This window comes from Hippopotamus amphibius, chromosome 11 (genome assembly GCF_030028045.1).
Source record: "Hippopotamus amphibius kiboko isolate mHipAmp2 chromosome 11, mHipAmp2.hap2, whole genome shotgun sequence".
Classification (NCBI taxonomy): domain Eukaryota; kingdom Metazoa; phylum Chordata; class Mammalia; order Artiodactyla; family Hippopotamidae; genus Hippopotamus; species Hippopotamus amphibius.
In genome coordinates, this window is record NC_080196.1 from 72713084 (window position 1) to 72739471 (window position 26388).

Below are 26388 nucleotides of genomic sequence, written 5' to 3' on the forward strand. Positions count from 1 at the left end.
AAGGTTGCTTTTGATTCTAATTAGTGTGTCCGGCAACTTTGAAATCTTTGAACTATCTTTGTCATAAAAAATAATGCTGTTAATTTATTATGAATTGAAAGAACACTGTTATCTGTGTGGTTATCAGATCACACACTTTTGTGTGATTCAGGCCATAGTTACATTGCCCAGAACATATGTGGATCCATTTTACTTCTCATACTACACTGTGTTTTTTCCTCTAATATTATTGACTCTGCTAACTTTGGTAATTTAAAATCGATCAAAGCTGTATGACCTAAGGTACATAAACCTGAGATCATTGATTAGAAAGCAAGCATTCTAGATCAAATTCAGCGACTAACTAGCTATGGGATCCTGAATTATAGTCCCTCCTTGTCTCTGTTTCCCCACTAATGAAAGAATAAAATTAAAAAGGGACAGTTGAGAAAAATATATACAAGTGCTATCTCATTTTAATCTTTAGGTTAATAGTTGAAATAAATAATGAATGTATTTCAAGGCTCTGGTGAGTCAGATCTTAGTATATTAAATCCTGCTGGCCTTGTTAACTACAGACTAAAAATCTGACCTAATGCCCATTGTAAGATATAGTTTAAAGTACTAAACTGAAATTAGGATGAATATGTAGTCTGTGATAGAAGTAGTCCAGTCACTGAAATAACTGACTTTACTTCAATTTCTACCTTTTTTTTTTTTTCAGGAGCCACATCCAACCCTAAACCCATACCCAAATTTGATATGGATGTAATTATTGAAGCATCTTTGTCAGTCATCTTCACTGCATTCTTATATCAAATAACAGACTATCTGGTCTGATGGCCAAGCCCTATTGGACTTGGTTTATGATCTGATATCTTATGGAAAAAACTTAAAAAATGTATTGGTTAGCAAGAAAATTTTGCTGAATGGATGATTGATTAATGGGCTGGATGAATAAATGAGTACACAGATATTAAAACCTCCCATAGTTTTGTGTGTTGTGGAAATAGAGATCTAGGGGTAAAAGTTGCTTAGAAACATTGCCTTTTGAATGATCGTAGAATCCCATTCCCATACATTCCATTAGTATCATCTGAAATCACATGTTGCTTTCATGTCCTTTAATTTTTATTTTTAACATTATTTTTTGTTTATCTTTAGTTTGATTAAAGCTTATCCTTTGGTATTTATTCTCATTGGCAAGAATCTTCAAATGATAGTTATCCACACACGTGAATGTAGGGCCCCTGTCCCATAAACTGTAACTTCGTTGAAGCTGCTGTTTGTAACAGCGTTTGGTTTCACATTGGAACACAGTGATTGCTCCCTTCATGGCCACTCACAGAGGAAGGCAAATTGGCTCAGACAAGCTAGAGAGTGACCCCGGCGATAGAGTTCCTCTTGGGGAAACATGATTCACGGGGGAGATTTAACTTTACTTCCACTTACTGTCCTGCACCCCCACCTCCCCCCGGGACTGAGAGGTTTGGAAATCCCATGGAAGGCAGTCCCCATGTGTCCAGGAGCTCCTACGTATCATGTTGTAACCCGCCATCCTTGTTAACGAAGTGGTTGGGGAATTTCAGAAGTCAACTTGCTTGTCTGTCTTCTTGGGCTGGAGATCAGCACACTGGTAGCAGTGCTCCGTTCGTCTGAAAATATTGAATAAATTAGATTCGTGTGGTGCTTAAGCTACTCTCTGTACATTATTACGCTCTGTCCTGCATTAACCCAGGTTACCAGCGTGCAGGTTTTAAAGTTATTGCTTCCATTTGCAAACTGTACGTGCGCCCTTCCATTCATACAGGAGATTCTGTGATTTTCTAAGTTCCAAATCCGCTCACACTCTTTGAAAGGGTTTTCAGTAAAATTAAATCCAGTAGTTTTCATCCGTCTTCTCCAAAGCATCCCGTTAGACTGTGGGCCGTGGGAAGAGTTGAAGAAACACACCATTTTATTTGTAATCAGGCCTCTTCCGCAGTATTACCCATTTTACCACACACCATGAACCTTGAAACTCACTGCCAAAAACCATTCCTTGCCATTGTGACCGTAAACGGTGGCAGTTCGTTTTCCTGGACCCCCACACCAGCTGCCACACTCGATTTCTGTGAGGTTTTCTATACACCCTTCCCCAATAACTTGAATTGCCTTAGAATGATTTAAAATCTTTTGCGTTGAAGGGAAAGTGTCCCAAACACAACTCCCTGCAAACACTCGTGTGTGTGTGTGTGTGTGTGTGTGTGTGTGTGTGTGTGTGTGTGTGTGGAAAATGATTAGCCCACCTTCCATGAGCTGAACTGAGAGAAAAGGAGACAAAGAGAGCATGGCGCCCTGGGATACCTCCAGTCTAAGGGTCTCCCGTCACAAGCTTTCATAATGAGTATCTTGCATATGACCATGAGTTATCATGACTGTGACCTGCCTCAGGAGGTCCCATGCCACATCTGTATTAACAGCTGCATCTGCTTCAGAGTAGCCTTATTAGCTTGCCACAGCTGAGCCAGGGGCCTCAGGAGGTATTAGACCAACTCCCCAGAGAGGCCTGGTGCTTCTGCTCTCCCTAAATTCAGTTTGGTGTCCAAAATTTAACATCAGGACCTGCTGAATTTTATTTTGAATTATCTGCTATAGTAACTCTAGCAGAAAATAACACACACACACACATACACACTCCCCTCAAAATTGGCAACTTCCCCAAATGCCATCTCTAATTCCCATTATGGCATACGGCTTGTTTGTTTCATATGAAAAGCAATGGAAATATCAAAAGAATTCTCACCTTGGTTTCTGTTTTTCTTCTCACTCTGGGAATGTACAAAGTGCTGTAAAGAACACAAAACGCAAAGAACACATATGTGTGAACTTATCTTTGGAAATTTTACTTCCAAACCTGACAATGAGAGTAGTAAATAAATTCCTGTGGATGGAGTATTGTCATAAGGAAATCTGATCTGGTGGGGTGTGTGGGTGTGTGTGTGTAGTGTAGGGTGTGTAGTGCGGGGTGTGCAAGTGTGTAATGTGCAAAAGAACCCAGCTTTTCTAACTAAATTCTTAAACAAGCTCTTCATCACTTGTTTCAAATTAATCAGGAAGCATGGAACTCAGAAAAATGTATGCCATTCATTTATGCACCCTTTGGACAGTAAAAGTGACAGAGAAGCATTAATTCACCTGAGAACATATCTAGGTCAACATCCTGAAGGATATTCCCATAGTGCACTGATGACTACTCATAAAATATACCTTCCCCACTCTCCTCTGATGGGCGAAAGCTTACCCAGTTTCCTTTTCACAAGTTCCGCATTTAATGTTGCCCTGCCAGCAAAGATGGATAGAATAACACACCACTAAAACAACCCTTTGAAGGCTAATTCAGATTGTGTCTAAGAGACTTCCCCCTTGAGCCAAAAGAGTGTTCCTGAGGCTGAGTTGTCTGATGGCCTCTGTACATCCTCCTCTCCTCTCTCTAATCCTCCCAGAGTGTTTCCTTAAGCATTTTCTGATATAGTTATGAAATAATAACCCCCTTTCTTTTGGTAATTTTATGCTATTTTTCAGCGATCACTTGTGGAACACGTTGCACCAAGGTTAGCATTTTCATGGGTTGTCTCACTTCATCCTTCAGTATAACCTGGTTGTGTTCTTATCCTGGTTTTACAGTGAGGAGGCCGAAGGAGACTGAGGAACTTGTTCAAAGACACATATAGGGTCTTGCGCCCTTCCCAACAAGTGTGATTCAGTTGACCTCAATATGAAATTTCTACATTGCATGTGTTGAAGTGGCCCCTACTTTTTAAGACCTTTTGTTCTTTCCAGTCCCTGTCAAGGATCACGGTTTCTTTTCTCTCTTGAGTATTTCCTATGTGGACCAAACTACTCTGAATTTTACACTGACCCCCCGAATCGGTGCAGACCTAACTTGAATATAGCCCCTTGTTATCCACAGGTGTGACAGTAATTCATCCGCAGTGTTACAACCCTAAAAAGTTCATTTTAATTCTATGGCCTCTTTTTTGTTATTTAATATTAGTCATTTCTCCTCTGTAGAAAGCAGCCTTAACACATTTCTTCACTTAGATGATTTCCTCAGCCACTAATTGGAGGAAACTTAAATGTGGTATGGTGGTGATTATTAGATCACGTTGTTCTTTCTCCCTTGCCCTCAGGATATGCCTGGATTCTGGGGTTATCCAAACTTTGCGTAACACAGCAAATAAATGTACTGTGAAGAAAATAAAAAGAAATTTGTCATCTAAGAAACTGTTTAGCTCACTATATAGACTGTACCCCGCCAGGCCAAGTGAGCAGGGCTTAATTGATGATCTGATCAGCTTCTTGGTTACCTTTAACCATTTTCTTGTAACCTTATCCTAAGCAGCGAGAGCAGCAGCACCTCACATTTCAGTGTAAAGAAGGCCCTCGTGTGCAGGGGTGACCTGGCCAACCACTCTTGACACGCAGACCTGTGACACTTGACCAGGCTTCCTTTACATTTTCTGTTCTTATTTATTTCCTAGGTCTTTACACAGTTACTTGCTTGCTATTTGCTTCTTTCATTTTTCTGCTTGGTATGTTCATCTCTTCCTTATTTCATTTCCTTTCCCCCTTTTTTCCCTTTGTTATTCTGTTTCCTGTATTGTCTTAGGGAACTTCTCTTTCAGTGCTTTAATGGTTTCATACATAGTGGTGTTCCCTTTCTTCCAAAAATTTCTTCCCTAAAAATCAAAGACTAAAGACAGAGAAAAACTATTCCTATTATTTCTTTGAATAATCTGTAATTTTTCTGATTGTGGTCAATTTGGAAAATGCAGAAAAGTATAAAGGAAAATTAATTACTTACAGCCTCTATGAGTGGTGATGTACCAAGTGATAACATTTTGGTATATATTCTTCAAGGTTTTTTTCTTCAGTTTTTATTTATACAAATATATACACACATATATATACTTTAAATATGAACGTCATCTTACTATAAAATATAACACTTTAAGTGCTTTCCGCATTTTTAATATTAGTATATAATGCACATATTCCCGTGTCATTATTCTACAAATATATCAAATATACAATTAACATTTATTGAGTATTTATTATTTCTCAGTACTGTTCTCTCTAAATATATGAATCCACTTATCTAAGCTACAACTATTCTACGAGACAGGTACTGCTATTACCCCCATTTCATATTTGAGGGAACTGAGACACTAAAACATTAAGTAACTTGCCCAAGGTCACAAAGCTAATAGTTGGCAGGATTTAGACTGAGGAGTTTGAGGTCCAGAGGTTGTGTTCTAAATCACTGAGATACACTGACTCTTTATATACCTTAATGATTACAGAATAGCCCTTCAACTACTCAGGCTCATCTTTATTGACACGATGCACTTGGACATCCTGCATAGTCTGAGCTGGACATTTTGAATTGTTACCAATATGTTGCCCTTCTAAACAACACTGTCATGAACATCCTCCTCCATAAAACTGTATTATTATCTCTGATTACCTCCTTAGCATAAATTCCTATGAGTAAGAAAGTATGAGAACATTCTTAAAGCTCTTCGTATGAATTTTTAGATTTCTGGTCAGAATAGTTGCCTGATACGTATCTCCCTCAGTGTGTGAGAAGACCCATGTTTTCATGCCCTTGACCACACTGAATAATGGAGTTTTAAAAAATAGACGTTTTTAATTTTAAAAACCTCCTTCTGATATGTACCAACCATGCCTCATTTTAATTTTCCATTTTTTATTACTAGTGAGATTGATTTTTTCATCTTTTATTCACCACTTCTATTTGGTATTTTAGAAAGAACTTACTCATGCCTTATGGCCATTACAAATTAGCATTTGTCATTATATTATTGACTTAAAAGAACACTTCACAGTTTAAAGCTATGAGATATTTGACTTTTAATATATTATTTTCCACTTTTCTTGCTATTTTTCTTTTTAATGTTTAATATACATACATTTTAAATCCTTAACTATTTAAGAATGTAGCACGTACATTTTAAATTGTGTAATGTATAAAGGATACTAGCCTTTGCAAATTACGACAGTCAACAGATGAAGAAAATACTCTTGCCCGAAAATGTGGATATAGACAACATATCAAATTTAAGTCAAGACCTGAATGGATTAAGCCAGGCCCAGTCTTTACACTTAGCTTCTTAGACTTTTTAAGATATTTCCTATTTATGTGCATGTGCACGTGTGTGAATTTTGCATCTCTGCTTTGAAGAAGTGAACAAGCACAAGGAAATACTTCTTCTTAGACAGAGAAAATTGACATGTAGGTTACTGTACAAACATACATAGAGGAAGAGCATCGTGGAAAGATCACAGGACAGGTTGTTGATGGGAACTGGACTGTCAGTCTGGCTCTGCCGTTCCAACCAAAAGACTATAAACAAGTCCATTTCACCTTATTTATAAAGAGGGTTTTTGTATTAGACAATCTCTAAGGTCTTTTTCAGCTTCATCTTCTCTGAGTTTATCCACAAGTATATCCCACCATACCTATAAATAGATGTTCTTCTCTAAGGATGCAGCTTGCCTCCCCTTTCCTATTCCTGGGAATCCGAACCCATCCAGGATTGGGTTTGGGTTATTTACGAGTGATTTCATGTAAGTAAATGTTCTCTCCACTCTCTCATTAAATTGAAAAATGTTGGAAGGCATATAATTTCTTCCATAACTTGAGGTGAAGATGACACCCTAGCTTATAATAAGAGTGTATTGACTGGTTAAAACTTCTGAAGCCCCCTTTTGCCTATTTTGCCCCCCTCTACTTCACCTCCACTTTAGGCTTCCATAGAACCCTCAACCTTTTTGTGGCATCAGTTTCCATCAGGGTTAGAGGCAAGACTCAGATATGCACCTGTTTATGGATGTCTCAAGGAAAAATCCTTTGTCCACATTCCATGTCAATTGACCACCTTGTGTAAACCCCCGTAATTAATTAATGGAAAAACAACAATTTTTGAACTTGTGTAGACATCAGCAACATCAGTTGCCAGCCTGTTTCAAATTTATTAATTGCTCTGATAGTTGTCGAAATAAACCGTTTAAGGAAAAACACATTTTGGACTTGGGGCTTTTTTCCTTGATGGCTTGAACCAGAATGCAGTCAGCCTTTCCTGCAATCTGGGATACCTTCACTTTGCTGGCAGGAATTGACTGTGAGAGCAGAGCAGGTTCCAATCTGGAAGATGCTCACCATTTCCCAGTGACAGCACAGCACAGAACTGGGTGTTTTCTTATTCCTTCTTTAATCTTGTCGCTGTTTCAGTGACTCCTCCCTGCACCCATCCCTGATTTCTTGGAACCATTGATGTTAGAACTGGAAAAGGTTGGGATTTTTATAAGGGAGTTAATAGATCAGTGCCAGTTGTGTTGTCTTCTGTTAGGATTGGTGAGATTGTCACTTCCTTTAGAACCATGCAGAGGCATATTGGGGAGAAGGAGGAGAAGCAGAATGGGTTATGGGACAAAGGAAAACACGGCAATCCTGCTAAAGCCTTTGAAGTGTTAGATGATCCATCTGCCTGTTTGAGTCAGGCTGAATCTCTTTTTAAAATGCATCAAATGTCTGAGTGTGAAGTTCGGTCCTGACAGCATCTGTGATTCTCTGTGGAGACATCCGCACCACGGTTTCCCAGACGTTGTCTGTATTCACACGAGAAGGGTTTGATCCAAAGGCCTCGCCGGGTGGGACCAGGTGGCGCTCAAGTAGACAGGTCGTTTCAGCGAGGTCCTGTGAAGTCTCGGCAGCCAGGTCCCATAAAACCAGAGTGGGAAGAGCATTAGGCTTTTAATTCCAACCCGAAGCCACGTTGTCAAGTCTCTCATTATCCCCGGCACCAAAAGATAACAGGAAAGGGGGCAGGACCAAGCAGCCTTCCCTATGACTTCATAAATCCTGGTAGGGAGGGAATTCTTATGGACAATATAGGAAGTAGATTTTTAATTGAAATGCACAGACTTTTACTAGAGAATTGTGGCAATATGATTTCCATTTACATGACCAGACAAATTACTTAAAATATTAGTGTAGATGACTTGCAAATTGAAATTTTAGCTAACCAACATTCTCCACACTGACAGCATGAAGATACACTTAGTAATATCACTGCGTGTACCAAAGGACATAATAAACACCATTATCAGCACCATTAAAAAAAGTCACATTCCAAACGGTAAGCACCGTTCCGAGCTGCTTCACTGTTTGTAGGTATTTTTAAAAGATTTCATAGTTTGTGTTATAGGATTAGCACCTATTCATTTTTCAGCACTGAGGGTATTTTGGTCAGATTTAAGTAAAAGTAACTTGCATCACTTCTGTCCCAGTGACTCTTAATAGAACTGTAGTAGCCTGTAACTTTGCATTGTAACCTTATCTCTAGCAGGTACACTGTTTTCACTAATGCCAACAAAGTATTAAAAGATAATCAAGTGCTACATTTAATGATAGAAAAGAAAGTTTGAATTCATGTCTCATGGAATTAAATTTGTAGGAGATCTTAAACCTATGTGCAAAATTTTAAAACTAATTTAGGCAGAGAGAGCAGTTTTCTGTAAAAGGACATTCTTCCACTTATAACTTGTAAAAGATCAGAATCTTCCAGACTGTCACTAGTACCAGATTTAAAACTTTTTTTAAAGTTAAATTCTCTCTAGCAGTAAAAGCATCCCCTTGGTAATTGGTTAGGCATTTGACTAACACTGACCTTGGGGGAAGGGCATTGAGTTTGGGGGATCACTAGAGTACAATTTTCTAAATTGCCCTTGGAGTGCACTAAGTAAATGCCTAAACGTAGGCATTGATCTGTGATCTGTGATCTTGCAGATCTCTGATCTCCCAGATGGCTAGTGCTTAAAAAATGTGTAGAAAGATTCCACTTTGTGGATTCATAAAAATAGTACTTCTAAATCATTACTCTTTAATACTCTGGGAGACCTCTGTAAGCAATGGAATGATATGCTAGTGTTTACACTCTCTCATGTAAGAAATAACCATTAGGAGCCAACATTAAGAGTGCAAATTTGCAGACCCACATCCCACAAGAAAGGACGTTGCTTAAGTCTTTTGTTTATCAAAATCATTTCTTGTTTGTGTAACATGAGTCCCTAAGTGAAATCCTCTCTCACTGTACCTGACAGGCTTAGCTCATTGGTGGGGGTGGGGGGGTCTATAGTATTAAACCCAGATCCCTGTCTATTTTATCATCTGTATACAGTGGAAGCCAGTTCTGACTTTTGTGATTAGTCTACTTGCCTATACAGAAAGCTCTGATTAAACTTCTACACATGTGCCTGCCTTGACTCTCTCCTATCTCATTGCTCACCAAGCCCTAATAGGCGTGGAGAATAGGAGCTGGAAGAACCTATAAAAGTCTAATTCTGACTACCAGCTGAACACCTAAGGAGACACCACTTCCCCAAAGAGCCTGGTCCAATTTTTGAAGATCTATTTAAAGAATAAATCACCCAGTCATTCAGTTATTTACTCAACAAAGTAAATAAAATATTGAGTAAATAGGATACAAAATTAATGGGATACAAAGATAAATAGAATGTTACCTTTCCCCTAGGTAATAATGGTATTATTATAAATAATTGAAATGTATTAAACCAAAAAGTGTTACTTATGAGAAGACAGGGAAATGGCTGAATGAACATGCCTGAGATGGGCAAGGGAGCCTTTATAAAAGAGGACATTCCTGAGCAGAATCTTGAACGATAATGAGTCCAAGTTCCTCAGGAGGGCCAGGGAAGAAGGGTATTAGGTCAGAGAGAAGAGTTATGTCTAAAGCATGGCATTTAAAGACTCAGGGAGATACCAGATCCTCAGAGACTCTGTTTCCCAGCCAAGGAAGTTGAGTTTTATTTTGAGGACAGTGGAGAGGCTTCCAAGAGATTTTAACCAGAGGACAACATAATAAGACCTGCAGCAGGCAAGAGCACAGAACTAAAGGAGTGAGAGACCACATGCAGCGAAGTATAAATAGCCCAAGAGATTTAGATGAGAGTCAGAACCAAGACTCTGGCAAGAGAAATGGAGAAGAAATGGAACCCAGAAATGTTTAGGAGTTATGACCCGAAGATGTGGGGGATGAAGGAAAGGAAGGCGTCTCAGGATGCTATAAGCCTGTCTCTGAAATTTCCACCCACTGGTCCACATGGAGAAAAACAAATCCTTCCTCTACCATAAAGTCCCTCATATATTTCATTGCAGCTGACGTGCCTCTTCTCTTGATTCTCTTCCAAGATCAACATTCACCAGTTCCTTCGAACTCTGCTTGTATGTCACGGTTTCAGAACCATCATCACCTCTCTTCTGAATTTGTTCCTCTAGCCTGTTCTCATTCATTCATCATCTGTTCATGCCAGGGACTTTGTCACCAAGTGGGGATACAAAGATATGCTAAGTATATCTCAGATGGTCACAATCAGTAAGCAAAAGGCAAGAAGTGAATAATTACATGCTCACTGTTGTAAAGGTTTTAATGGGAATGTCTGAAGAGGAGTCGTTCTCAAGATTTTCTCTGCCCAGAACATAGCTGATTTCTGAGATTTAGACCTTCAGTTCCCATGGCTCACCCAAATGACAGAGTCTCATGAGGACCACTGACATCTCTCGTCACAGACTGTCCCTGTGGATGTGAGCACTCAGGACTGGGGCATAGCTTCCCTTCCCTTGCCTGCCCCCAACTCCTTGAGAATCAGCCAGGGAAAGGATGCAGTAGGGATGAGATACAAAAGGTATAGAGTTCTCAACCGGAATGATGCCTTAAGGGAATTCATTTAGTGATGTGTAGGTGGAACACTGGGGTGGGAGTGGGCATGCTAAGGGAGGCACCAAAAGAGAAGACTAGCTCTTCCACTTGTCCCAGCCATTGGTTAGCCAGTATAGACACCTATATTAGCCATAAAAGGTGGACTTCCTTTAATAAAATCACTACCTTCCTAGGTATCTTATGATGATAATTATGAGTTAGGAAAGAGTATGAATCTTATATTGGCTTGATATCTGGTTATCAAAGCAGATTCACATGTTTCACCATTTAATCCTCTCAATAATTCTAAGAGGGAAAAAAATCATTCTCTACCCACCCTGCAACACACACAACTGAGAGACCTTCCTCTTTGTCTGGTCCAACCGAAGCATCTTAGAGGTTACATAGCAGCACCAAACCTCGCCTTCCAGCTATATGGAGGTCCGCCTCCTCTCTTAAATTCAGCAGCATTGTGGACAAAACCATGTGCCTTATATTTCACCCTGTTCCCCAGGGGCAGGAGAGTAGCCACATTAAGCCACACGGGCACTTTTCATCTGTCTCTAGAATATGAATGGTTTTAATGGTTTGGTGAACAAAGAAGAAGAGTCCTTTCAAATTAGGAAAATGCAATAGATGTGGTTCCTATTCTGTACATTTGTTTAATGCTCCAAGTTCATTTACGTCAGCGCACTGGAAAGGGGCATAGCAGAAGCTGGTACTTATATGAATAATAGATTTGTTGCTTTATTTATAGCGTCAAGCTATTAGATTGGCTGAGGGATAGTAGTCTTAAATAATTATATCTTTTATGTGTCTCTGATGTTAAACATTAAAATACCATGTCTTCTCAATCGCTCCTTGAGCCCTAATTTATGGCAAAGTAAAAGGACTTTTATAAAAAATTCCAATGTTCTTAAAGATGATCCTTCACTGACCAAAATTCATAACTCACAGTAAACAATTATCTTACAGTTTCAGAGCAGATATACCTTCCTTTGATGGTGCAGGTTCAAGGTGTCTGGAAAAAAACCTGGATATTGTGCTGAAGAGATTTTTAATTTCCCATAAAGATTTTTTTCCATTGACCTCCGCTGTTTTCAGAATATTTATATTTAAAAGAAAGGGAAGGAAGGGGTGGAGAGGGAGAGGGAGGAGGGAGGGAAGAGAAAAGAACAGAAAAGAAACTTTATTTCTTCGAAAGATCAATATAATCTGTAGAACTCAGTGAACATGAAACAGCTGGCAGACATGAATGACTTGTGACCAAAAACTCTGAACTTTATCCCAGTTCCAGACCCCAGGAACATCCATGCCCTGGTGAGCCCCATATCTGTACTCAATCAGGATAACTAAGAAGGGCACAAATAAGTCCTGTGCAAATAATTATGTTGGATCCATTTATGCCTCACATTCAGATATGCCCGCCTAATTGAATCGAGTGTTTAATCCCAGGATTCATTATCTATTTCCCTTTCTAAGTCTTTTTTCCCATTTATATTTAGCACCCAGCTGTCCCCTCCTCCAAATGGTCAACTGTAGTCCCGTAAAAATCTTGAGATTGGCCTTCCAAACCCCTAGCTTTGTGCAGCAATTTTCGCAGTAGGGGCAGCTGGATCTTGGTGCGTCCCGGCCACCGGGCCGGAATTGTTAAAGAGAGCAAGCTGCTTGGAGATGGGGAAATGGGCCTCAGCCCTTCCTGGGAGATATTGCAGGTAGAGCCGGGTCTACAGTTCAAGTCAGGACCGGGCACTGCTGCCTTTTGTAGCAGTCAGAATAAAGCAATAAAAAGATCAGTTAAAACACTTGCTGGAAGTTATTGATAGAAAAATTCTTTCTGCACGAAAGATTATAAACAGAGTGTTATCTGAAGATGGATTTGTTTTAATTTGGCATTGATGTATTTGATACCTGGTAGGATCAAAGAAAACAGAATCAAAGGCAGAAATACAAGCAGCCCTGCTTCTCTGAATATAGGCCTCTTTTATAGATACAAAATCTCAGGACTAGAGTGCTCAAATTTATTTGTACTGATGTTTGTTTAAAGATCAATATTAAATAAATTGGTCTGGAAGCTATAGTCATAAAGCAGCTGTCGAACTAATGTAATCCCACAATGCCATTTTGTCTACTGCATGAAACCTGGTTAACTGTGTACTTCTAATAACATGTGGAAATCTGTTGAAAAAGAAAATAACTGAACTGGATTTTCTGAACTAGGACTAAATTGCAATTGAAAGTGAGGGGAATTTTTAAACTATATGTCTTTGGTCCCTCTCGGGATGATAACTGATAGGTTTTTATGGCCAAGTATCCAGAGTTTATATAATCTACAACTTCCTTATAAAATATATAAAAATGCCTCTTTAGACTATGTTATTACACATTAATAAAAAAGATAAACCTCAAGACGCTGGCTTTCACTCGTTTTGTTAATTGTTGATATTATTGCTCTGTTTGATCTTGTTGTTGGCATTTGCTGGTTTGTTTTTGGTCACTGTCTTTGCAGTTGTTTTGTCAATTGTGCACTGGTGTGCATCGGTGCCTTTGTAAATCTCAAATTTTAGGATACTTGCCCTGCTCTGCATTCTTTAAAGATGCAGAAGAAGAAAATCAGGGCAGAAAGAATTATGGTTATGTATCCTGGTATGGTCATGTTATGGTAAGATGCTTGTGTAATCTTACCCCCACTGTCTTTGTCACACGTTTTTTGAGCATCCAGTTTTGTTTTGCTTTTTACTTACAAACACATGAGATATATCTCCTCATCTCAAGAAGTATAGAATCTAGTTGTGATTGGCAGACAAGGCATGCATATAAAGAGATGATCACAATGTAAGGTAACATGGATAAAAAGTCAAACGAGAAGGACAAATTCTAGAGACAAGAACAGTACAGCTGAATCAGCAAAGAGGGAAGAAGACTTACACTGGGCCATGATCTACCCAACTTCATTTTGTTAGGGAACGGAAAACTGAAGAATGATGTGGTGCCACTGTCACAGGACCCTAAAGAGGTATTAGTGGTATTTAAGCTGGCCAAGGAGCAAGGGTCATGAAAGTGAAACTTAGCTTTTTTTAATAAAAGTGTTTTTTATAAAACCAGATAATGGAGTGATTCATAGTCTTTTGTCAGAGAAACCAAAATCATGGCATAGAATATGCCCATATTTCCATGTATTTCTCTTTCTATATCCTTCCCAGTTTTCTATAGGGCTCCCTGCCCATTTTCTTTATATCTAAATGCTTTGTATAGCCCTTGGCCCCCAAGGACACCTGGAAGGGCATTTTCGTAAGTGACTTCAAGGACAGGTGTGAGGATTAAGTACTTTTTTTGATGTCCTGGCATTGCTTAGTGCTCACGGCTTGCTTGGGAGGGTTGGAGAACACGATGATTAGGAACACGGGCACTAGAGTCAGATTAATGGGTGTAAATCCAGACCTCTCCACCTGCTGTGTGACTGGAGGAAATTATTGAACTTTTCAAAACCTCGGTCTCCTAATCCATAAAATGGGAATAATAGTAGTAGCTAACTAACAGGGTCATTTTGCGGGGGGGAAAACGTTTAACACCATGCCTGGTGCACAGTTAGGACTTTATAAATGGTAACTACTGTAATCACATTCCTTTGTAAAGGTTTCCTATATGTTGTTATATCTTAAAATGTCTGGAACTATTCCATTTCCACTTTCTACTTCTGCCCATGACAGCAAACTACCAGGAACTGTAGAGTTTTCAGAAGCAGACGTAAGGTTAGAAAGGAATAAAATAGACTATGTTATTAATTTGTAAAAGTTAAACTAAACCCATACGAAAGCTAAAATTCACAATGCTATTCATGTTTCAGAACGCTCTGAGAGTACCATTTAAATAGCTGCAAATGTCAGAAAGTATTTAGTTTTTAACGCTTAAACCAGGGATTTCTTAAATCTTTTGTCCTTTCTCAAAAAGAGGTTGTTGAGCATTACAATACTGGGAGTCAGGATTGGTCCATTTGGGCCACTTATGCTCCATGCCCAGTTCAAGCTTAAGTCAAGCGGAATTTGTCTCTTGAGCGCTCCTACCATTCAAATATGGATGAAGTGCCATCTATCACCGTGTGGAAGAGGTTAGTTTTTTGGTTTGGTTTTGTTGTTGTTTTGCCATAGGCTTTGCCCACCATCCAGGGTTAGCAAAAAATATAGATTGATAACACTGAAGAGGCCTAGGAAATGAAGTTATTGTCTCTGTTTGGAAGAGTCTTAACCTTCAGGAATTCAGGACTCTCATTCTTGCAATAATACTGTTGTAAGGATTTGGGGAAATTCACGGATGCCAAAAGAGGGGGGAGAAGTGGCAAAGCAAGACTGATATTTCTCTTGAAGGAGAGCTGGCTTTGTATGGTTAAGAGAAAGCATAACGGGCAACGGCCAAGGAAGCCCTGCGTGATATTGAAGCTTCAGTCTGGGTACAGCAGTCAAGGTTAGCTTCAAGCGCAGTGTGGAAAACTATGTCTATGACCAGGGCTATGGAGATGGGATTTTTCAGCATGAAAGGATGCAATCTTGGAGGAGTTCCACAGACAATTGTCTGCAGCCAGCAGCGCTCCTGCATGCTGGTGCACTTCCTTACATATGTGGGTCACACAAAGGGGAGAGTGGGCTCTTTGTTCCGTGTCTGTGGGATAACTGAGTTTTGTATGATATAAACGGAGACTCGGCCCCGCAGTGGATATTTTCTTGGATGGCATGTAGGGACAATAGATCTTTAGCCTTTATCTTAAGAAGGTGTCTAAAATGACTCTTTCCCCCTGTGTTTTCTTGCTAATCAAAGGCTAACTTTAAAATTTGGAGATGTTTTCATTTGAATTGTTTCAATAAATATATCCTCTTTCCTCAACTCCAAGTGTTTCAGCTTTGCCTTCTTTGATTTTTTTTTTCCTTGAAAGCTTTAATCATGGGTAGCTAAGTGGGCAAAGAGGTGCATTTCTTACCTGGGTTTCTTCTATCACTCCAGAATGTTTCAAATATCCAAAAGTGATTTTAGTTAGCATTTTGGTTTAAGATCTTTAAACATCCATCTATGTGTATCCAGTTTATATATTTCTACTTTTCTTAATAAAGATGTAAAACAAAGTAAAATTGTGGCTGATTGTACTGAATTATTACTCTAAGATAGATTCATCAAATCTCCCAGCTGTATAAGACAGGGCTTACTAATGAAGTTCCCTATCAAAAAGAAAAGCCTAATTTTGATTTGGCTTAGGTAATGAACTTCTTTTTCCTGGTGTGATTATCTGCATGGGGTGGCTAAAAGAGTAGCAAGAGAGAGTGCGCTCACAGAAGCATTATGCAAAATGTCTTTTGTCTCTTTTTGCTGGGATATATTAAATTTTCAATGTAGTCTATGTAATATAAAATTATGATAATGACTTTTGGCCCACTGTGAAGGCAGCTTGCTGGTCCTGAGCATGTGTGTCTGGCTTGAGCACTAGGATACACTGTGGGAGTTGCCTTTTCTATTAACAAACCTCTAGATACCTAATGATGAATTTTCTTTCACCAAATGTTCTCCTTTTGTCTAAAATACAAGCATTTTCTAAATTGCTTTTGAGAAAAACAAGAGAGGCAGAGAGGTCTATGGTACTAACAAGGGATATTGAAACAAAGCAAGGGCTTCAGTTAGCCTCATTCTTGTAATTATAAACCAACCAAAAGGTTGTTTCATGTACTAGTGAACATATTTACCATCTTATTGGTATCACTGATTGCATCACTTAGTAAAAGGACAAATTGAACAGTTGCCTCAGAAAATATTTCTGTTCCTTCCAGTCATGTGACATTTGATGGTTGAATTTGTCATAGATACTTGTGGCAACTTTCAGTATCTTTTGGTCCTTCCCATTGTGGGGCGAGGGGGGTGGTGTGGGATGGAGCAGTGGGGAATGTTTCTTCTTTTTCTTTTTCCTCTGTCTTTTTAAAAATTTTAAATAATGGAAATGTATAAAATAATGGAAACTTGAGTTTTCTTGCTCTTTATCATATCTGACACAGGTATCTTATAAAAGCTTTGTGAAGACATTTTCAAAGACTGTATCTCACATCACTTTCAATTTTAAAATGATGGTATACTAATGCATAATAATGAACGTTTCTCTTTAAATAATCACCACTGAAGGCTATCAGCTTACTCTAAATAATACCATCCTTGCTCAGAACACCTTTAGAGCTCTGAGTTTAATTGTTCTCAGAGCCGGTTTGTAAGATACACAAGAAAATCTATCGTATCACCCTATAGCCACACTTTATCTTTTCTTCATTTTTCATCTCTTTATTCCTGAAGGCCAGTATCTTCCTGAAAAAACAGCTCTCTTGCTGCTTGGAAGTTGTGACTGACCTCATCTTTTATTATCAACTTGACATGATAATAAATTTCTGTTTAGGATTTCACAGTTGTTAGGGAAACTTCTGTGATGTCACAAAGCATGGATGGGATATTTGCTAGAAAACTCGCTTTGAGGAAAATTCACTTTTTAATGCTAAGTTGGGAATGCTAAAGAAGAGGATTACAGAGTAGAAAATATGATACGGAGCACATGTTGACACTAACTGTGTGATTCCAAAGGTGTGTGAGACATTAGATGCTTATTAAGTTTTCTAGTTGTGTTAACCTTTGTCAGGGGAAGGTCAATACCAAGAATATTTGCATATCTATTGATAATAATGTGAACATCTCTAGCAGGTGTGATTTTGTTTGTAAGCAGATTAACAAGTTTGGAACTGATTACCATAACCTATTAGAATAGTAAATTAGAATTGCTTTTAAAAACCAAACTAATGGACACACGTGATGTAGAAATCACTAATGTAACTGTCACCTGAATTTTATTTCTGGAATTAATAAAAATTCTTGCAAAATATTTATGTTAATGAATGCATCTGCTACCTTCTTAGCCGCTAAGCAATAACATGTAAAAGAAAAGCTATTGTAAAGTATCTCTGAAAATCTAGTAAACAATCCAAGTAACCATGCATTGGTTAAAATAGATGGCAGTTTTGTGATCACTTGCCTCTATTTTCTCTCCCTTCTGGGGCTTGCCGTCTCAAGTTTCCATTGCCTGGCCAATCTAAGACATGGAAGCCACATCCATGAAAGTCCTGCTCTCCTTGTCTGCAGAAGAGCAGTCCGGGAACTTTTGAGGTAGGCAGTAAGGAAAGTAGAGCTAAGAATTAGGTCATGTGTTAGTAAGCTATGATTCCATCGAAGGCTGCCAATAATAGGCCAGTTCCAATGACCTTATTTCAGTCAGTTTTACTTGGGGATAAGAGCATTTTGTGAATCTGGACAATGCTTATGGCAACTGCCTGATCTTTTTTTTTTTCTTTTAATTTAAAAAATTAGTACTTGTGTGTCTGAATAACCCAGGTGCTGTGCCTGGTGAGCTGCCTGCACTTGGTAATAGCCAGAGATCGATGAAGGATCTAGGAAATGAGGTTGGTCAGCTCCAAGCGGTGTCAGGCTGGCGTATTTGATGAGGTGCCATGCCTGTGCGACAGCTCCACTCCCAGAGCCAAAAGAAAGTATCGTTTTAGTCCAAGCTCATTCTTCCATATGTTCCCTTTTTGGTATCGAGGGGGAGGATGATGGAAGCAGCCCTTTAGGAAAAACGTTTAGTGTTTTAAGCTACACAAGATGATGTTTGCCTAGTAGAAAGACAGTTCTTGGCAGCCAGGTTCTATGTTTTTGCCCTTAATTCTATGTCTGTGTTTTATCAGCTAAACCAGACAGGCGCAAATGAGTAAAAACTTCCTCGCACATGGAATGTTGGAAAGTTACAATGGTCACCGACAGTCAGTGGTGATGTTGTAGAGAGAGGGGGCCATGGCACTCTAATTGGAAAACTGGGGCTTATTTTATTTACATTCATTAGAGTCTGTTGCTGAAAAATCTGAGTATGGAGTAATCGTTTACAGATAACCAGGGAGCCAGGAAAGGCTTTAAATTAAAGGCACCCTAACCTATGGACAATAAACACTCTCCTGGAAGCTGACCAGAAAATCCCAAGTCAGATACCAGCAAACTCAGAGCCTCTGCCGACTACACAGAGTGTAAATCCTGATGTAGAAGTACATGCAGGGCTCGGTCTCTGCCAAAGGGCAGTAAGTCTTTTGCTTCACAGAGTTTTGCCAAATTGAAGGCTTTTCTCTACTTGGGAGTCAATAAGGGGACCCTAGCACAGAATTTCAGTTTTCTGTGCCCTAACGAAAAACAGCCCCCAGGGGACTTCCTAACTTTGAGGGAATATTTCACTTCGTAAGGTCTTGCAAAGTACACAGGTGGGGTTATGGTAAAAGGCATTGCATTTTCTAGCACAATTCACTAGGACTACAATATCTTTTGTGCTCCTCAGACATAAACACCAAACTCATTTTTCTTAAGTCTTCCTATGACACAAACATGTAATTTTTCGTTCACTAGCCAGAGGGTGCTGAGAACAAAATTCTTCGACTCCAGTCAAAACATTTGTCCGAGAAACTTAGGCTATCGCTTCAACACAGCACTCTGGTCACCAAGAGCTCAGACCCATTTAATTGTTGGAAACCATGGCATTGTCAAGCTTTCAATTTTCATTTCTTTTGATCTGCTTCTGGAGAGGAATCAGGTCAAGGCAAGGTTCCGTTTACTGGGTTCTTTTGAAGAGTTCACGGAGAAGCAAAAGCCCCTTTGCATTGATTGAGTTCATCTCACTGGGTAAGCAGTGGAATTTCTGCTTTTTCTCACTCAGCCTAACTCTGAAATAATAATTGAGTGTATTTTAAAGCAGAAAGTTTGAGACAGGCCTTCAGTTTTACTTCAGCCACATCCACGTGTTGCTCCATGATTATTTTCTTCTACGAATTGTTTCCTATACTAAAATATCCTTAGGAATACAGCAGGGCCCATAAAAATGCCCTCGCCACCCCTTCTCCCTTGTAGGGAGCTGCATCTTAAAGGCATCATTTGTCATTCTTATCAAAATGGCACTGGCCTTCTCCGCTCAGTCTCCCCATGTGTTGAAAAATGTCGCCGTTCTCATCCCCCTCCCCCACCCCCCGTTTTATGCATCTTCCAGATGATTTAACTGAACTGATGCTATGGATGGAGGATATGCTGACTGGCACTTTTCCCATGCTTAATGTGTTAACAAAAGCCAATGGTGTCAGTTTTAACAGTTTTAGCTAAATTCCCACGACACTCTTAAGAAACGCTGAAACCTCTGCCATGTCTTACCCTGACAGATTCCCTGCCGTCATTGCACACTTAAAATAAATGTCATCCCCAATCAAAAAGTTCACATTTTCTCTGACAATATAATTTGTTACTTTGTTGCTGCTTTCTCTCTTTCTCTGGCGCCGCAGCCTTGGCCTAGAGATGTTCCTCGCCTTCCTGTTGGCTGTTGTCCTTTTTGTTCTTCTACGCATCAGGGTGGGATCCGGAAGGGAAGCTGAGGCGAGACAGCCTTTTCTTATCATTAAGGAACAGAGAGAAAGTTGGGATTTTGGGGGTGAAGCAAGTAAGATGTAAATTATGAGCTGATACCACAGTCTCCTTTCACCCAAAGACCTCGTTGTATGATTCACGCAGAGTACTTACACAGAGAGACAAGGAGCAGGGTCTCAAGAAAAGAACTCGGACTCAAGGGGACTTGGCTTGAAGTATTGGTTCTCTGTGTAAGAGGCAGGTCACTTAACACTTCAGGCCTCAGTTCGCTCATCTAAGAAAGGGGTGCGTGAAGAATAAATGAAGTAACGCCTGGAAGGAAGGCACTCAGAAGATGGCAGTTCCTCTCCCATCTTGGTCGCCATGCCTTTCCCAAAGTTCCTGGACTCCGGGACACAGTGTGTTCATGTGGCAGCTTTCCTGCAGTGACTTTTCGGACGTGACCCTTCACGGGATTGCTTTGGTCTTATGGACTTTATGGGGTTTTTTTGTTTTGTGTTTTGCGTTTTTGTGTGTATTTCTGGCTTGGTGGAGGCATATGAGATGCTTAGTCAACAACCCAAATGGTCCCATAGATTTGTCTAGATGGAGAAGAGAGGTTGCCTCCTGTCTGTTCAGAAAAATAGCTAAACAGCCAGAACCCAACCATCTTGTACGCTGTACTTCCTTGCCTGATTGAAAGGGGCTCCCTGGTGCCTTTTGGCCTGTTGGAGGGCCAGGCAGTGCAGGTCAGTGGAGAGAACGAGGCGGGGAGCCAGAAGGCCAGGCTCTCACCACCAACTTGCTATGTGGACACGTGGTCAGGTCAGTTCCTTTCAACCTCAGTTCTTTGGTTTCATGTCCTGTTAAATCAGGGCCTTGAATGGAATGATCTTTAAGGCCCTTTCAGAACAAATTATTATAATTTCAGAAGTATGAAAGATCACTCACATACAATTATTATTTTTTGATCAAACATTTTCTGTTCATTAGCTTAAAGGCCGTCCACAGACTTCTAAGCTAATGCTCTATCGGTACAATCAGCTCCTTTATTCCTGCCTTTCCTGTGCTCTCTCCTCCCCGCCCCCACCCTCTTCTCTTTCTCAGAGAATAAGAGAGGTGGCTTTCACAGCAGCTGGTTAATTTCCCTGGTTTCACACTACTGTTTAATGATCCGTTTCTCGTGTGCCACCTCTCTCATCTACTGAAAGATAGGTACAAATTGTACCTGTAAAAATCAGAATATGACTCAGGGTTCTCTTTATTCTTTTTTCATATCTTGAACCTCTAAATAACTTTCTAGTGTTTGTTTTCCTTCAATAATGCTTCGAAACGTTGCCAGCCCTAACATCCTCCGTTTTTCCATGCTGGGAGGGTAGATGCCTTTAATAGCTCAGCTGTTTTCAAAGCCGAGGACATGAATCCCTGGGAAGCATCATCCGGGTAGCTGGACGGGCGTGGGAGCCACGTGGAAAGGGCTGGGTGGCCAGACGTTGGCCTCTCAGGAAGCCCTCAGCACTGTTTTGTGTCTGATTCTCCCAGTGGGGGCGCTACCCCAGTAGGTAAGGATATCTATAGGGAAGGCCTTAAGAGAGGCCTGGGAAACGGCTCACCTGTAAAAATGGAGTCAGCGAACAAGAGCTATAGAAAGGAAAACCCTGAGCACGCCCGGTAACGGAGGACTTTATGCTTTTAGGAAACAGTGCTGCATAAAGAACAGTGGTCAGATGTCCTCAGGATCAAGCCACTCACTGACTTTGCTACGTGGCAAGCCTTTTATCCTCTCCTAGAGTCTGTTCCTCAGCTGTTAAATGAAGAATCTGGGCTCAATGTCTGTCCCAGTTCTTCCCCAGTGAGGGGGAGGCGCACTGCCGGGGTTGGGGCGGGGGGTGTGGGGTGTGAGTGCGCTCGTGCATGCGCAGTCTGTCCATCAGTCCATCTGGAAGCGGGTAGGGAAACTGGACGGGAAGAATGAGGAGGACCAACTTGATTTCCAGTGGTATTCTCTGAGCCAGTCAGAACAGTCAGTTCCGGTGAAATCCGTGGGACCACTCTTCATACCTGTGATTGTCTGCTTAGTGTAAGGTCTAAATGTGGTAATACAAATGAATTGGCCATTACCAGCGAGACGAATCTTGATAATGCAGTTAGGAACTGTCAGAGGAATCCTCCGAAGAAACAAGAACAAAGCTTGCAGAGGCAACCTATTTCCAAATGTTCCAATTCTAGCAGAAGAGGAAACCTTTGCCCGAGGTAATACTGTGGGGCAGGGTTTGAAGGAGCATTCTCTGTCACTTATAGTTGCTAGGCTGTATTTTTCTTTTTTCTTTTTCCCTTTCTTTCTTTCTTTCTTTCTTTCTTTCTTTCTTTCTTTCTTTCTTTTTTATTCTTTCTGTTTTTAAAGGAAAGCTGTTTGCACTCATGTCCCAGACTGTAATCGTTCTTTAGCACTGCTTTGGCAAGCAGAGGCGTTTTCAGTGAGGATGTTTATGAGAACGGTTATAGATTTTGGCTGTTTTAGGAAGACTTGATCTTTCAATTAAATTTTAAAAGCACAGAAATGGAACACTTGTTTTTATCAATGTAATCAGATTGAGACTGGACTGTGATGTGGGGAGACTTAACCTGGGGGTTAGAGGGGGACCCAGGAGGATCCTTCTAGGAGGTCAGAGGTCACAGCAGTAGGAGCCCAGCCTCCCTGCCTAATTTTGCCCAACGTCATTTGCATTCCCCCCAGTCAAACAGCCACAATCAATGCCCTCACTGACATGCACATGTGGTATCCTGTATGGTTTCACAGCTGGAATTGGTATTGGGACTTTCTTCTTGAAATTCAACATTGTGTGGTGATCTATTGGTGCAGAAAGTATTTCAACATAATCTAATAGATATCAACCATTTTCTTTTTTATGTTAGACCTGAAATCAAGGGATCTGGGGTGTAGTGCCTATGCCTGTGTAATCAGTGTGTGACAGAAGAGACAGCATGCTTAGTGGTTAAGGCCACAGTCCAAAGTGTCTGGCCCCACGTCCTGCCTCTGCGCTTCTCAGGTTTGACCTTGAGTGAATCATTCACCCTCTCTAAGCCTGAGCCTCTCCTTAGGTGAAAATAATAGTAGTGATAATTATAATAATACCTCATAGAGCTTTTGTGAGAATTAAATAAAATAATATATGCAATGAGCTCAGAGCAGTGCCTATCAGAGTAATTACCCAACTGATGTTAGATTTATTGTGGTTCTTGTTGTATCTTTAGCCTTTCTCTTTGTTTTCTTACCTGAAAAATGAAAGGGTTGAACTAGGTGACCTGAAGGTTCCTCCATCCCCAAAGTTTATTAAATTATTCATGTAAAATATTGACCGTATAGAAGTATTTTAAGGAAAGGGACATAAACACAGTTTTAACAAATCACTCAGTCCTTTCTACATTTGTTGCATAGAAATGAAAATTTTCTAAGGAAACTGTCTGTATATCCAGAAATAGAAAATACTGGAAACCCCACAACTTTTTTTATATCATTAGGAAATTTGTGGTTCATTTCTTTAAAAGAAAAAAAAAGATCTTGTTGATTCACGTGAAAAGAGGGAAAAAAAGGAAAATTTCTGTCTACTTTAATTTTCTCTGATTTTTGGTTGAGTAGCAATAAAGCATTTTATCTTGTATAATCTTTCAAAACCCTTCACATTTTTAACAAGACCCTACAGCTGTTTATATGTTATACTGAAAATATAATATTGACTAAGCTGACATATATATTAAAAAGCAACCAAGGAATAAAGGGTATTGTTTTGGTATATAAATCAAAAATAATACAGCAACTGGTCTTTCAGTGATTAAAGCTGCCTTTCCCTTTAATAACTCTCCGAAGAAACAGGAAATGTAATTTCCCTACACCTTTCCTGGGGCTCTCCAATCAGCTAGGTCCTCTGGGGGTTCCCTACTGTATATTCCTTCATCAACATGGAGTCCCCCAAGGGACCCACACACACACTCTGTTAAAATTAGCTGTGTTCCACATTAGTGACAGGAGCTGAGTATTCCTCAGAGGGGTACACAGTTGTATGGTGCCGCTTCCTGTTTGAGCAAAATCATATCTTTAATTGCAGAGAATTTTTTTCATTACCTGTTAATTGATAAATCATGCTTGCTCCTGCTGCTGTAGCTTGTGCAGCAAACCCGATCCTGAGGCAGTCTCCAGCCCAACCCCCATTGTCCTTCCACCCCAAACAAAAAGGATAAGAAGCGTCATGGCCAGAGAAAGAAAACAAGCAGGTTGGATCCCGGGCAGCTGCCTCAAAACAAAAACCAAAGCCAAAAAATATATATGTGTACATATATGTATATACATATACACATATGTGTGTATATAGAATAAAGATAAATGAGGAGTTTTAAATGCTTCCCTTTCCTTTCCCCCTCCTTTTGTCATTCTTGTCCTTTTATTCATGTTTCTAATCTGGGTAGCAAGAGGCCACTGTCTTGGGAAGAACAGTAAAAATCCTGAGTATAGTGAAATAATTTAGCTGATAATTCCCCACCGTATAATTTTCTACGCTTCCTGCTAGCTGACCTTGTGGGCTCCTGTCAGGTTGCTAAGGGAAATCCAGCAGGACTCCTGCTCTGTTCCTTTACTTTTAAGAAGTATTGCAGGTTAGAGTGGTGTGTTTGTGGCAGTTTAGTTATGGGGCTGCACGTTCGGTGTTTGATCAAATAGCGCCCAGCAGCCCCTCCCCACCACTTGCCTGCCCCCCGCCCCGCCCCCTCCCCCCTTCTTTCAGTGAAAGCTGCAAGATGGAGAAATTCCTGCAAACTGTTGAGCTGGAATCCAGAGCCTGATGGATGTCATCAGAATGTGGCTGGATCCCTTGGGGCGTGGCCGGGGGAGGAGGCTGGCCAAGCTGATGACATCTAATGGAATGCGGTGCCTTTCATCTCAGAGATGTCAGTCTTCCTGCAGGTTGGGTTGAGGGAAAACCTGCAAACCTGCAACGACTGCATTGAGGGCGCTTTCAGAGTTGGAAGGCACGCAGCTCCACTCCCTGCCTGCCTGAAGTCCTCTTCCCATATCCCCAGTCTTTCTGGGCTGGATCACTTGCAGTTTGGGCAGGCAGAGGAAGCAGATGGGGATATTATCTTTATCATGATGTCCGCAGACCTGGCAAAAGTTACCCTGCTCATTATGAATGGGACGTAATACACCATTGATTTGTGTCCAAGTAATTCCCAGGTAATTATAGGCCATCGATCTAACTGAGCAGGAGCCATGGTGGTTGCATTCTGCAAACTTCATGTTGCCTCACACCTGGTGAGGGCAGCACCATTGTATTAAAAGATCTAGAACAGTTAAATCCGTGAGGTCCCTTTGGCCACAGGGATAGATGGGAGACTAGGATGATTCCAGAAGTCTTTGGGAAATGTGATGGACTCCATTTGCAGTCTCTCTGCAAGCCTTGTTTGGTAAAGTTTCCTCTGATAATATATACAAGGTAAGGCAGCTTCCTGTTTGTGGCTGCTGCGTATAGGCCGCCAATAATAAGACAGGAATTGCATCAGCTGGCTGGTTTTGTGTCTCAGCTGTCACCAAAAGAGTGTAGTAATATTCCTGATTAAATGTCATTACTCTGTGGCACAAAAATGGGAACACTGACATGATTTTGGATCTGTTCCTGTTAAAATTCAGCAGTAGTAGCAAATTATGTCTGCTGTGGGTTAAACACAGCTATTTTCGTGCTATATTCTACTGCAGGCTTAGAGTTTTTATCGATAAGTCTACATTTTATACCCATTGATTCCTTCCGGCATTTAACTGGACTATAAAAAAAGACCCTAAGTAATAGAACATAGAAAACTTTTGTTTCAATCAGCAGCTGTTGTCAACTCAAAATAACGTGGTTAGTGTCCCAGAATAAGATAAATTGATAATTAAAGTTGGTTAGGTAGCAGTAGGTGAAACTGTACTGTGAGAAAATAAAGTTTATTTTTAGATACATTTGTTACATATGCCTATACCTGATGACCTGGAATTCAGAGGGTATCAATATAGATATGTTTAGACACAATACTCTCCACGTTGCCTGTGAAGAATGTATTACCTGTGTCATATTATCTTTTGATGGCCTTTATGTCTACAGGAGGCTGATAAATGTGTGTGTGGGTGGAACAGAAAAAAAAGTGTGGACTGAAAGAA

The 26388-nt window shown here is 40.2% G+C and overlaps 1 protein-coding gene across 4 annotated transcripts in view; it reads left to right on the top strand.

The window, feature by feature from the left end:
• The window catches only part of ZNF521 (zinc finger protein 521), a 276460-nt gene that overhangs the window by 179587 nt on the left and 70485 nt on the right, over positions 1-26388 (top strand). Inside the window, exon 6 of one of the 4 annotated variants that reach the window (XM_057700347.1) lies at positions 704-834. The exons of the other annotated variants lie outside the window; for them this stretch is intronic. Within the exon in view, the coding sequence (XP_057556330.1) occupies positions 704-819 (116 nt within the window). The 3' untranslated portion in view covers positions 820-834. Of the gene's footprint in view, positions 1-703; positions 835-26388 lie in introns of those variants that run through there. 4 annotated transcript variants of the gene reach the window in all.